The sequence below is a fragment of the Sus scrofa genome, chromosome 8, assembly GCF_000003025.6.
Source record: "Sus scrofa isolate TJ Tabasco breed Duroc chromosome 8, Sscrofa11.1, whole genome shotgun sequence".
In the NCBI taxonomy this organism is placed as follows: domain Eukaryota; kingdom Metazoa; phylum Chordata; class Mammalia; order Artiodactyla; family Suidae; genus Sus; species Sus scrofa.
The window spans coordinates 121,282,845-121,297,616 of NC_010450.4; the positions used below are offsets into that span (position 1 = coordinate 121,282,845).

At 40.6% G+C, this 14,772-nt stretch overlaps 1 protein-coding gene across 1 annotated transcript in view; it reads right to left on the reverse strand.

Moving 5' to 3' along the window:
* METAP1 (methionyl aminopeptidase 1) overlaps positions 2,949 to 14,772 on the reverse strand; it is a 66,820-nt gene continuing 54,996 nt past the window's right edge. The window contains exons 10-11 of the mRNA XM_003129313.5: positions 13,731 to 13,796; positions 2,949 to 11,014 (exon numbers count right to left, since the gene is read on the reverse strand). Coding sequence (XP_003129361.1) covers positions 10,851 to 11,014; positions 13,731 to 13,796 — 230 coding nt within the window. The 3' untranslated portion in view covers positions 2,949 to 10,850. The remainder of the gene's footprint in view (positions 11,015 to 13,730; positions 13,797 to 14,772) is intronic.

Genomic DNA, 14,772 nt, shown 5'->3' on the forward strand with positions numbered 1-14,772 from the left:
TTTGGTGGCTCTCAGCCTCATGCATGTTGCCATACTTCGACTACATACATCTACAAACCTCTGGTCTTCAGTATTGTTGTCCATTGTTTCAACCTGATACTGTCTCGTTCTGCGGCTTTCATGTCACTCATTGTGTGATTAGTATGTGATGCTCCTAGTCACTCATGTCACTCCTCTGCAGCAGCGTTCAATTACATGACGTCACTTCCCAAATGGTTTCTGTGTTGCCAACAGCCCTGTAGCAGAACATCCTGGTGTGCTGTGCTCAGTGTGTGAGCCACTAAGGATGTATTTCATAGGATAAGCACATCTTAAACTTGACTAAAAATTGTCAGATTGCTCTCTTCACAGTGGTTGCAAATCAGATAAGTGTGAGATGACTTTCCTTTGCATTTCCCTTGGTTTCTGAAGTCTTTGGTTCTATTGGCCATTGGTATTTCCTTTCTTGTGAGGTATCTGTTCACATCCTTTGCCCATTTTTCTATTGAATTACTTCTTTCCTGAGTAAATTTTAGGGGTTCTTTATTCCAGATACTAATCCTTTGTCAGTTTTATGTTTTAGAATATAATTTTTATTTTAAAATGATCAAATCTATCACTTTTCCTGGTGCTGTTGTTAAGTACCATTTAGGTTTCTTTACCCTGAGCAGAGTAAAGCAAACAAAAATGATGCATAGTCTTGCCATCCAGGTAATCCGTTAACACAAAAACGAATACATAAAGCAATATATCCAAGAGCTAGAACATTCAAAATAGGAAAATTACATGAGAAAGAAAAGCTACACTCCTCGCTCTCCTAAAAAAACAGGTGACCACTATTAAGTTGATGTATCTTCCCAGAACTTTCTATGAATATAGCATTAATACATACTTAAAGTTTGCACAAAGGAATTCTGGGCCTTTTTGGTTTTTTTCCACATAGTGTATTTTAAACTGTTTCTGTATCAGGACATCAGATATGCCGTGCACATTAGTATCTTTCGGTTGGAGTGAAACCATGTGCTTTTTGTTTAAGTCTTTTGATTGATGTGGCTTAATTGCTTCCAAAAGATTGTATTTTTAAGAGAGCCATATTTAGTTGATGGAAAAATAGCAGTTAATGTCAGGACTCTTGGCTCTTCGTCACATTTGAAAGGCCAAGCAGTATAACCCAGCTTCTCTCATTTTACCTAGAGGGTAAGAGACACAATAGGGGCCCAGATGGCCCCAGCCTGTTGTCCTGGGTGAATAAAAGGGGAAGTTAAAACTAGCTTCTATCCCAGCTATAGGAAATGTGCTTTTAATCTGGTTTGTTTTAGCCCAGCCTTCTGGAAACCAAGTGTATTATTGCCATAGGCAGTTGCAACAACAGAATGGGCAAATAGGGTAGTAATGGAGAAGAACTAAATTTTTTTTTTTCTTTGGTCTTTTTAGCACTGAAACTGCGGGATATTGGAGGTTCTCAGGCTAGGGGTCCAATCTAGCCTACACCACTGGCCTACACCACGGCCACAGCAACGCCAGATCCAAGCCACGTCTGCAACCTATACCACAGCTCACAGCAACACCAGATCATTAACCCACTGAGCAAGGCCAGGGATTGAACCTACATCCTCATGAATGCTAGTCACATTCATTTCTGCTGAGCAACGACCGGAACTCGGAGAACTAATAATTCTTTAAAAAAATTTTTTTTCTCCTTTTTCTTCTCTTACATAAGGTAAATGTGAATGAGACTGGCATTTTATATTCACCAATATGAGAAAACAAATTTTAAGATAATAAAATAACTCACAATTCTGGCCAATTAAGGAGTTTATTTTTCATCTCTGTCACAGTGAAGTACATACACCTGAGCCAACTAACTCAGTTTTTAAAAGTATGAGCATTTCTGGCTGAAAGCACAACTGTCTCTTTCAAAGAACAAGTATAAGATCCTTAAAGTTTCTTAGACTGTGGGACTATAGGTATAAAGTATTTCTTGTTTAGATCCTTTTACTACATCTTCTAGGATGACATCTAGGTTGTTACATATATTTTAGAGGCAAATAGTTTTTGGAAGACCGGATAAAACACCGGGCTAAAAACCAGTCACTATGTGCAGGTCAGCAAATCTATCCAGGTTGTCCAAAATTTACAATCCTACCACCTTAGAAGTATTGTTGGGAATGTTTTGAAGGAAGCTTTATAATACTTTCTTGGATAAAAGGTATATAATTTTGACACCAATGGCTAACCTCCACTGTATATTTTATGAAAGCTAGTAAAATTTTTTAAGGTTCTTAAAATTTTACAATATTAGGTATCAACTTTAAACAGCTTTGTATTTTTTTATTGAAGTTTCTCATACACTTGTCATTTTTCAATTCCTGCCTGATTTTCTATGTTCAGCCTGTTGGGCTATTCTGCTTTCTATTTAACCCACCTAGTGACTGATATTCACTGCAAAGAGATAGTCCATATACAGGCAGGTGTGACTTGGAATAAGTTCTTTATTACATGCACAGGGAACTAACATATAGGACGTGTGGAATGATGAGGTTTTTGAGGTGAGGAAAAAAAAAAAAAACACTACATTATGTCCAGACTTTGTTACAGTGGAGCCAGTTAATATATACAGCTTACACCAAAAAGAGCTCCTAAAGATATACATAATGCTGTTTCCATTTATCCTCTTTCAAAGCAAAATTAGACGGAGCTGAAAGTTCTCAAAATGTTTTGTTGATTTGGGGAAGAGGGAACATATTTTACATGCACAGAATGTTTGAGAACATTTTCTGCTCGGCTCCCCATCACCCAAGTAGGCTAATGGGATCAAAGTCAGAGTAACTAATGATTCTTTGGGCCTAGAGACACTTTGTGACCCAGAAAAAAGTCCAACCTTGCATTCAGCCAGTTTATTTCAATTAATATGCAAGATGAGATTCTTTGTCAGCAAATACCCTTAGAAAAAAGACAACCACCAAAACATTTGGAAAATATTTTATTAAGTATAAACAGTTGCTTAAATAATAAATGCATAGAACCATGCCACAGGAATCATAAACAACTATGAAGTTGACCAATATGTACAGTGACATTATACAGATTTTTTGGTGGAACTTTATATAAGAACAAAGCAGGAGTTCCTGTCGTGGCTCAGCAGAAACGAATCTGACTAGCATCCATGAGGACGCAGGTTCAATCCCCGGCCTTGTTCAGTGGGTTAAGGATCCATCATGAGCTGTGTTGTAGGTCGCAGACACAGTTTGTATCTGGCGTTGCTGTGGCTGTGGTGTAGGCCGGAGATTACAGCTCTGATTCAACCCCTAGCCTGGGAACCTCCATATGCCTTGGTTATGGCCCTAAAAAGACCAAAAAAAAAAAAAAAAAAAAGTAGGTGGGGTGTGCCTTTAAGCAGGTTGATTTTTATCAGATGGCATCATAACAGAATCCCTTGAGATGAGGTGAACATGCACATGGTCACTTCAGGAAAGGAGTACTAATCCACCACCTTACTACCTCGAGTTTAGACATGGACAGAACCACTCGTGCCTACCAAAAATACCTAGGTATGTTAAACAAAACATGGAAATTTGCTTTAAAATGTCTGCTGCTCTCTCTCTAATCTGCATCTTAATACTAAAAGTTCTTATCCTTGGCTATTTTGTTTCCTCAAAATCATCCAGGGCTCAGATTTACCAAGAGTTTAAAAAACTGCATTTTCTGAATTTTCTGCTGACCTCTGACCCCAGTACAGAAATAAAGCAAATTTGCTTTATAATCACGTTGTATATAAAATAAAAAGTTACTGGAGTTCCCGTGGCTCAGTGGTTAATGACGCCAACTAGGAACCATGAGGTTTCAGGTTTGATCCCTGGCCTTGGTCAGTGGGTTAAGGATCCAGAGTTGCCCTGAGCTGTGGTGTAGGTCAAAGACTTGGCTCGGATCCCACATTGCTGTGGCTGTGGTGTAGGCCGATGGCTACAGCTCCGATTAAACCCCTAGCCTGGGAACCTCCATATGCCACCGGTTGGGCCCTATAAAAGGCAAAAAGACAAAAAAAAAAAAGTTACTAAGTTGTGGTGTCATTACACAAAAGGATACCTCCACAGAAAAAGAGGGTAATTTGTCCTAGCCATGCAACTAGTTAAAAAAATTAGAGACCTCAGAGCCCTAGTGCTGTTGCTCTTGTGCTGCTCTCTTGACACCATAGTGTAAATGCACCTGAGTCTGGGGGAGTCCTGGCATGTGTCTGTTGTTGGGAGTGGGGTGAGGAGGCTGCAGTAATAGTAAAAGGGCCAAGCAACCAGCAGAAGGAAGCAATTAACTCTACTAAAAGCTTTGCAGTAGTAAAGACTGGACAGCCACAAGAAAAATTACTAAAATGTTTCAAACTCTAACAAACATGAGTGAGTGCTAAGTGAAAAAAAATGTTTCCAGGAAGCCCTTCTTGAGTGCTCCACATACTGACTTTTGGCATTTTTAGTTAAGATATACCAGTGTTGACACGTTTTTTAGTCACAGAATTGAATTACCATGTATAGACAGCTCTGTTGATGCAAGTCCCCAAAATAAAAAGCAGCAGATAACAGGTAGCCAAGGTCACCTTACTCCTGATTTCTTTTGCAAAATAACCAAATGCAAGCCACGGTTTTTCTTTTTCACCCTTAGCACCAAAAGGAAGTAGAGGTCAGGGACGAGGCTGCTTGCCCCTCCCAGTTCAAAGAGTGGGGCCACAGACTTGCCATGCTTGGAAACTGTGCTGCCTTTCCTTTGATGTTCTGTTTTTTCTTTTCTGGTCACACCTGTGGCATGTGGACGTTCTAGGGCCAGGGATCAAATCAGAGCCTCAGCTGCGACCTACGCCACAGCTATGGCAACACCAGATCCTTAACCCACTGCACCAGCCCAGGGATCAAACCCGTCAAATACTCAACCCCACTGCACGACAGCAGGAACTCAGATGTTCATTTTTTAAATGAAGCAAAACACATTAATAACTTTTAGAACATTAGCATATTGCAACCTATATTGTAAAGCAATCTGTTCCTAAAACAATTTTCTGTTGGAAAATGGGCCACGCATCCACGTTACAAGTGGTATAATTTGCTCTTCTTGTAGCTAAATAACTTGGTAGAAGTCACACACCACCAAATATAGACAGAATCATATCACACTATCTCAGTCAACTCCAATATTTCTAACTCGCAGACCACTAAAAAAAATCTTCCCACCCCTATGGCTTGTTTTGCCCCCAAGATTCACTGCATTAATTGTTTAAAAGTAACTCATGGTTTATGAAATTTAAAATACAGTAGAATCAAATCTGTCCAGAGGAAAAAGAAACCATGACTCAAAAAGACACATGTACTCCAGTGTTCACTGCAGCACTATTTGCAATAGCCAGGACATGTCCACCGACAGAGGAGTGGATCAAGATGTGGTACATATACACAATGGAATATTACTCAGCCATTAAAAGGAAAGAACAGCATTTGCAGCAACATGGATAGACCTAGAAATTACCATGTTAAGTGAAGTCAGTCAGACAGTGAGACACCAATATCACATGCTATCACTTACATGTGGAATCTAAAAAAAAGGACACAATGAACTTCATTGCAGAACAGATACTGACTCACAGACTTTGAAAAACTTAGGGTTTCCAAAGGAGACAGGTTGGGGGATGGGGGGATGCATTGGAAGTTTGGGATGGAAATGCTATTAAAATTTGGTTGTGATGATCACTGTACAACTATAAGTGTAATAAAATTCATTGAGTAATAAAAAATACAGTAAGATCACATTTAATTGACATAACTTTTAAATCAATATTTTGTATCCCCTTAGTAAGGTATGTTCCAAGAAGAACTACAGATTTTGCACTTAGTAATTTTATTGTTGATAATGATTTTGATGTCGTAATTCTGAAATATTTTTAACATGTCATGCAGAATCAAACAAGTCAATATTGAACCAAAGTTCTTACCATGGGAGATTGTAAAAGACAAATACGGAATATGGAAGGATGAGGAAGGTTAGTATTAAATCTGTTATCAAAGTATCAGAATGAAGTCGTTATTTATTTTTTAAAAATGCATTTCCTGGCTCTGTTCCCTGAACAGTCCCAGAAGCAATGACACTCCAATAGCACCCAGATCTTGATTTCCAAACACCACGTCCCATGCAAAGAAAACAGGGTTCCTTGGAGCAATAGCCAACTCCCAGTCTGGGGCAGGAAAGGTATATAATAAACCCAGAACATTCTGATATGGCAAAAAGCAAGAAAGTGTCCAAAGACTGACAGGCACAGGTCAAACTGAGTTAAGCTTAAACTAAAGGTGCTCCCACTGGCCAAATATGGTAATTAATCAAATTTTAAAAAACAATCCATGAGCTCACATTAATACCCCAAAAAGGGTAGAGTGGGGGGGAAAAGTGCTTCTTAGTAAGAGTGCCAGCCAAAAACCATAGGTGGGATGCTGGATTTAGAAAGTCCCAACTTGCAGCCACCAATGTAACAGTGAATTCTAGCAAGGATTATTAATGAATGCTAAAAATCGTTATGTGAACAGGATATCTAAATCGTCTCCAAATATCTCCTCCCAAATTATTGGGTTAAGAAAAGGATATTCTTAAAATGGGAAGCTCTGACAGAACCCAGTGATCAAACATACTGGCAGTAATGTGGCAGTGACAATATGCCATTATGTCAATACCACCGATGTGAGGCAATGAACATGCCATCTATGGAGTCTTCTGCCAAAACGTTTATCCTGAACCTAGCCATGAGGAACAATCAGGGAAGCATGGAATTCTTAAAGCTAAGTGGCCTGCTTTTTCAAGTGGCAGTTTCATGAAAGATCAGAAAAGGTGGAAGGCATTACATTCAGAATGGATAAGCGATGAGGTCCTACATACAGCAACTACAGCCAATCTCTTGGGATAGAAGATGATGAAAGATAGTATGAGAAAAAGAATACACACACACACACACACACACACACACACACATCTCATTGGGTCGCTTTGCTGTAAGGTAAATCAACCATAATAAAACAAAAACAAGCAAAAAGGTAGGATTCTAGAGTTTAAAAAAAAACCTACAGGGAGTCCCCGTTGTGCGCAGCAGAAACATATCCAACTAGTATCCACGAGGATTCGGGTTTAATCCCTGGCCTTGCTCAGTGGGTTAAGGATCTGGTGTTGCCATGAGCTGTGGTGTAGGTCGCAGACGTGGCTCAGATCCCAGCGAGTTGCTGTAGCTGTGATGTAGGCCAGCAGCTATAGCTCCGATTCAACCCCTACCCTAAGAACTTCCACATGCCACAGGGGCAGCCTTAAAAAGCAAAAGAAAGAAAAACCCAACCAAGTGCCACGGTTTTGGATTCTGATTTAAAAAAAAAAAAACAAACAAACCGCTTTAGTAGTTCCCGCTATGGCTCAATGGGATAAGCAGCTTGGGAGCACTGGGATGTAGGTTTGGTACCCAGCCTGGCTCAGTGGATCAAGGATCTTGAGTTGCGGCAGCTGCAGCTTAGGTCACAACTACAGCTCAGATCTGATCCCTGACCCGGGAATTCCATGTGCCACAGCACGGCCAAAAAAGAAAAGAGAACATTTTAAAGAACATTTTGAGGGTAAATTGAGACTCAAGCTTGAATATGGACTCTCCATTAGACATCTAGGTATGAATGTCCAATTACTGGGTGTGGCAGCTGTATTGTGACTGCAGGAAATGTTATGTTTTAGGAGAGAGGCTGCAACAGCAGCAGGTGAAGTATGATGCCACTTCGTTCAAAAGAAAAGTGCTTCTATGGAGAGATGTGGCACAACAACTGGACACAGAAAAAGACAGAGGGGTATTTCACCGTACTATACTCTCAACTTTTCTGTAAATTTAAAAATTTTCAAAATTAAAAGTTGGAAGTAAAAAAGGGGGGGGGATAGAAATAGTTTACAAATACCAGGAGGATGCATTTGGGAGCTTTAGCAAGTGGAGCATCTCGCTCTCGAATTCAACCAAACGAATGAAAAGCCAGGACAAACTGAGGAAGCAAGCTAAATGGCAAATTTCTAAACATCCTCTTCCTATTATTAACTTAAGACATGTGAATGGCAAGTAATATAAAAGTACTGTCAAAGGGGTTCTAATGTAACCTTTCTCCATTTTATCAGCAAAAGACAAAAAAATGAAGATAAAAGGCAACACGTTTCCCTTCTAAATTATAATTTCAAGGGGGACGAAGAACTGTAGAGGAAAAAAAAAAGACAATTTTAAAAATACAAAAGAAAAAAAAAAGGGTGGAGTTCCCGTCGTAGCTCAGGGGTTAAGAAGCCAACTAGTATCCACGAGAATACAGGTTCGATCCCTAGCCACGGTGTACGTTAAGGATCCAGTGTTGCTGTGAGCTGTGCTGTATGTAGGTCACAGATGCAGTTCGAATCTGGCAGTGCTGTGTTTGTGGCATAGACTGGCAGATGCAGCTCCAATTCCACCCCTAGCCTGGGAATTCCCATATGCCCCAAGTGCAGCCCCCAAAAGAAAAAAAAATTAATTTTTTAAAAAGTTAACACATAGACATATTCAGAGGTTGGCAGAATGATGAAATTACCCTAGATTTTTTTTTAATCTAAATCTAGTAAACATTTATAATTAGACAATTAGATTACAACCCATACTATTTAAAAATCTCCCAAACTGAGAAAAGCATCATCACCAGTATGGAGTTTTATCTTTCAACAATAATAACAACAATAAAACTAGGCCACCAAGACTTTTTTCCTTGAGCTTTTTTTTTTTTTTTTAAAGGGCTGCGCAAGGGGCATATGGAGGTTCCCAGGCTAGGAGTCAAATCAGAGCTACAGCTGCTGGCCTATCCCACAGCCATAGCAACGCAGGATCCGAGCCGCATCTGACTTACACCACAGCTCACAGCAACAACAACAGATCCTTAACCCACTGAGCGAGGCCAGGGATCAAACCTGCAACCTTATGGTTCCTAGTCAGATTTGTTTCCGCTGTGCCACCATAGCAACTCCCTTGAGCCTATTTTCTAAGGACAGACACTGAGTAAGTCCACACTGTTAATTCCACTATCAGTAAATCAAAGGCTGCGCTTTATGCTGACATACACAGCAATCTCTTAAATGATCTCAGAAATATGGCTGCATCTCAAATACTGCCAGCAGACTGCTGAACTAAACACAATACTGGAATTTTTACATAGCCATTAAACTTAAAATATTTTTATTCAAATGATCATGACTTTATATTATGAAATCAGCCACCTTATTCCCACCACTTCCCTCTGGAATCCCAAACAAATGCAGCAAAGTTAATGACTACGTGGTGGTATAATCATTCAAACTTTTTAATCTCCCTTTACACATTATATTAACATTCATATTGCAAAGCATTCCATTCACAAATATTACAGTTTCATAAAAAAACTTCACACACATACCCCCGAAAGTCTATACCAGATTCGGCCACTTTAATAAATCATTAAAATAATAAAAGTAATGAAGACATTATCATCATTCCTTTAAAGCAATAAAGGTCTGAGGCACTCCGGGAAAGATGTTCTCATACTCGGGTAACATGTCAGTGGTATCAAATTATCTTGCAATCAAGTTACCAGAGGGAGACCTGGTAAGCAAGCAGACTCTAACGACCGCGACTTGAGCCGTGAGGGCTGCATGGGATGCACTCCCATTTGTACTGAACTACTGAAAGGAACACAGAGGTCAGGCAGCGGAGCTCACTTCTCATGCAGTTCCCAGCCACCTAAGAGGTGAAGTCCGTTTTCGGCACACCGAGGACAGCTGTGTCCCTTGAAAGGGGAACAGTCCAGAGTCCAAAGAAGTTCCTTTCTCATCCCTACCAGGTTTACTAACTGTCAGAATTTCAGACTCTGCTCAGTGCTGGAGAGATTTCAGAACTGTCTTTTCCTGTCATCCTGCACAGCACAACCTCCACCATCCTCTGAGAATCTCCAAGGTACGCCCTGGGCGTAAGAGAGGGAGGGGAAGGGAGCTTTTTTCCCTCCCATTATGACCAAACAGGAGGTCCGAAATAGCAGTGTGTTACTGCAATCTCATGCTCCGCCACAGCCAACTACCCCTTGGAGCATGGCTATTTTTACAAACATAAACTAGATTCATAAAAACCTGATAACCTTTTCCCAAGTGAATTCTGCCACCTCCATTCACTGACACAGAGTCCACAGTGGAAAGAGAGTCTCACCGACGGAGTGCTTCCTGACACGCAATTCCAAAGGTCAATCACTAGCAGAGGGGGAGAAGGGAGGCCAGTTGCCAGCTGGGAATGAAATCACTGCAAACAGTGGGTCCATTTATGACAGCATATAACCCTGTCAGAGCAGAATCAACACAAACCTCAGGTCGCATAGTGTTCGATAACTATAGATATGGAATTTAAAATGTATACATATATTTCCATACATATAATAATAAAAAAAAAAATCTGGAGCAACATATGCTGCTAAAGTTTCAAGGATTTCTCATCTCCGGCATTCGCCTGGAAAGCACGTGGCTCTGACGGCCCAGTTGTGGCAGTGATAAAAGCAACTAGAAGCAGGTTTAAGTAAAAAGTGCTCAAAGGGCAAATGAGAAAACGGGTGCAGAAGATTTTTGTGTGTGTGGGGGGGAAGCACTGAAAGGAGTTGAGAAATGTTCCTTTATTCTTCTTGGCTTTTTCAGACCCAAGACAAGTTCTTAAGGACTCGTCTCAAATGCTGTAGTCCTTCCTTATCTACAGACAAAACAAAACAAGGAATAAAAAATTTCCTCTTCCATTCTGTACTCTCAGTAAAACGCATAGTACAGCCAGAAGGTATCACTGAGATGTGCCATCTCAGGAGAAATTAAAACTGGGACATGAAGTGAGGCCGCGTGCTATCGAGTCGCCGGGTTAGGATCTCACAGCCAGTGTCCGTGACCAGCAGCGTGTGCTCGAACTGGGCCGACCGCTTCCCGTCTCTCGTCACCGCGGTCCAGCCGTCCGGCCAGGTTTCATCCTGCCATCCGCCTTAAACAAACACACACAATTTCTTAATGCTAATCACTCGGTTTGTTTTCTAAATAAACCTCTAGGTGAGTGTATTTGCCTGTGCTCCTAATCCTTGGGTTATCTCAGGAAACTAATTTTTAAATTAGTTTAAAATCACTCTTCAGATTGCTATCTACACATCAACTGTTTAAGCCAAAGCCTTTCCAACTTCATTTTGGTTATCTGTCCAATAAAGTAATGATAATGTTTAGGTTTTATAACTTCAAATTTTTTATACTTCCCAAATAGTAAATAAGATGATATTTCCAAAATAAAGCCACTCGATTTCATTTTAGGACACATATTGATACCACTCATCCTAGAACTGCACGTTAAAAAGTAAATTAATGAATTTAGCTCTGTCTTAGTATAACTTTGACATCAGGTTAAATTATAGACCACATATACTGCGAAGAAAGTCATGTTAACTTTTTATACTTTTAATATAGCATTTAATTTCTGACATAATTGTTAAATGACAGGCACACAGATAGTGAAAACAGACTGTACTGTGAAAATACCACAGGCCAGATTCCTGTAACCAGAAAGAGGGCAGAGAAGAAGAAACAGATCAGCGAGAAAATGTTTAAATTATGATGACGCAGGAGTTCCCGTCGTGGCACAGCGGAAACGAATCCGACTAGGAACCATGAGGTTGTGGGTTCAAACCCTGGCCTCACTCAATGGATTAAGGATCCGGCATTGCCCTGAGCTGTGGTGTAGGTCGAAGACACGGCTCGGATCCCACTACCGTCAAATATGTGTTTACAGAGACCTTTGGTCTCCAAATTAGATGTCTAAAAAAAAAAAAACAAAAAAAAAAAACCACTATTCTTCATTTTGAGTAATCTTTAATAAGATGAGGTCTTACTGGCTCCAACAAATCCCCGAGTATAAAGTCTGCAGTGAAGCAACTTACTTTCGCAATATTAAATCCCAGTTTAAAAAGGAAATATAAGGCAGCTTAAACTCATGCTTTCCCAACCACCTTGAGATGAATAAGTAGATATTTTTAAAGTAATATATGACCTTTTACAAATGGATTTAAGACATAACACTTCTTTTATTGTGATCTGCTATAGCATTCTTCACTAATGTTAAGGCAAATATCTGATGACTATTCTGAGGAAATTCAAATTCCTCTTCGGATTTGAGACTTTCTACTCTGGGGCTGGGATCTAGCCCAGCTGAGTTACACTGAAGTGTATTTTTTACAATTTGATGATTTCCCAAACTAGCTCGACACAATGTGATTAGCTTGTGCCTGGAAATACCACTTCATGTCTTCTCAACCAAGAACCACTTAATGGAAACACGTATGGAACCAAAATGACACTTTCCTCTTAGGCTCCTGGCCTTTCTTGGCTGATATACTTACTGCTCTTGCAACTGGGTGACATACAATCACTAAAAACAATACCTTACATGTCTACATCCCTTTAGGTACTTAGTGTGAATAAATCATCTTGCTTAATTCTTACAGCAGTCATGGGAGTTGGGCAGGAGAAAGACTCCCATGCTCCCTCCTCCCCTTGAGTGTGGGCAGAATTTAGGAACTTGCTTCTAAGGAAGGAAAGCTGGTAGAAGTGATGGGGTTAGGTTATAAAAAAGCCTGGAACGATCCCGAGAGGGCACACCCTTTAACACAGGGCCCAGGACACAAGAGCCCTACTACTAGAGCCTCACTCTGCTCCCCTAATCCCCAAAAAAGACTGGCCGAAAGCAAAAGTGCAGGCCTCAGAAAGGAGGCCCCGTTGTTATCCTGACAGCTTCAGCTGTGCCTCTAATCATGACACCAATCATTGCTGCCCTGTGCCTGGCACAGGGACTAACAAGAGGACATGAACTTGCCAGCACTAAGCAGTGTCTGTGCTCTTTCTCCACAAGAGCTGATGTCACCTGACAACATAGAGTCCCCTACATTCTGCCACAAAACCAGGGGAGTGACTTCAGGCAACTTATTTCACCCCTTGGAAAATCCGTTTGCTCTCCTACATAAACAGGAAATGGCACCTACCTCATAAGCTGTAGAGAATGAAATTACATAATTGCGTCTGCCTCAAAACGAGTGGCTTTTCTCTTTTTAAGACGCCACCCGACCACGTCAGGTAAGAATTCAATTTCTACATAGGCATGATGGAGGCCCCCAATTATTACAAAGCACCTCTGACAAGAACTTAATGAACAGGCCCCAGGATTCAAGTACTTCAGCATCTACTGACAGCAGGTGAATGACCACATAGAAAGTACTGCTGTCTAGTCTACTCTTACAATTTTCAGTTCTCTACATGATACTGAATCGATTTTGAGATGGGACAGGGAGGAGAAATGAAGCAAAAAGAAACTAGAGCAGACTACTAATCTGACCATGAGTGACCAAAAGTAAATAAAAATTCAATTAAAGAAACCTTACAGGAATTCCCGCCGTGGCTCAGCGAAAATAAATCTGACTAGCACCCGTGACAATGTAGGTTCGATCTCTGGCCTTGCCCAGTGGGTTAAGGATCTGGCGTTGCCGTGAGCTGTGGTGTAGGTCGCAGACAAGGCTCGAATCCCAAGTTGCTGTGGCTGTGGTGTAGGCAGGCAGCTACAGCTCCAATTCAACTCCTAGCCTGGGAAACCTCCGTATGCCATGGGTGCGGCCCTAAAAAGAAAAAAGAAAGAAAGAAAGGTTACAGCATCCCTTTTTTCTCACCTTCACAAATCATTGGCTCAATTGTAAATACATGGCCAGCCTTCATCACTCCAACTGCTTTATTTTCTGAAATTAAAGGAAAAAAATCTCAGAACATAGCTAAAACCTACAGCATATTGATAAACAGCTCCCTGGAAAAAGTACACAACTTACATTCCTGTGAATGACTCTTAAATTAATCACTCTCTCTTCTCCTGATTCCCCTCTCTTCTCTCTTAAAGTAGATCATTCGACAAACAGGGATTTACTGATAACCACCTGCTCTGGGGCAGATACTGTCCCAGGCATATTTCGCTTTGCTAATGTTTTCTCTAGGAAAATATGGAGATGACTTCAGATGTGATTATCACTTCTATAAAAGTAAAAGTGCTACCATTTATGTTATAGCAAGGTTAGAAATGCAATCATGGAACCAAAGTTTCACTCCTCGGCCAGGTATGACAGTTTAAAGGAGAACAACATATTTCAGACTATGCCAGAGGTCCCCTACCTCTTGGCTGGGGGTGTGGGGATGTGGGGGTGGAGGTGGAGGTAGACGCACAACCCACAGAAAAACTGCCCTGTTTTCATAAGGTTTTGTAAACTGTCTTATCTTTGGAGAACAAAGCCGCTCCTCACTCACCTTTTTTTTTTTTTTTTAATGATGACACCATTTTTCCTTTTTATTTGGAAACAAAAACTCCATTTCTCCTTCCAAATACTTTTTTTAGTTTTCTGTTCACCAGTATGAAAGTATTTTTCAGGATCATCATGAGAAATACCACCATGAATTAATGTGTCCAGAACTGCCATCTCCCCGAAAAGGTCAAAAATTTTAAACACGGATAGGCCTTTTAGACAATTTCATACAAAAATAGAGAACCTGTTTAAATTTCAAACTAAAAGCTAAGAACGGGTAAGCATCAGTAAACAGTGGCTGCACTTGCTCTGCCTGACCACCAGGTGGCCAAAGCACAGGCTTCCAGGGTTTCCTGGTAAGGTTGCTGGTCTCCTGGATGGTGACTTCCGGATGGTAATGAATCACCTATGCATCCACTGAGGT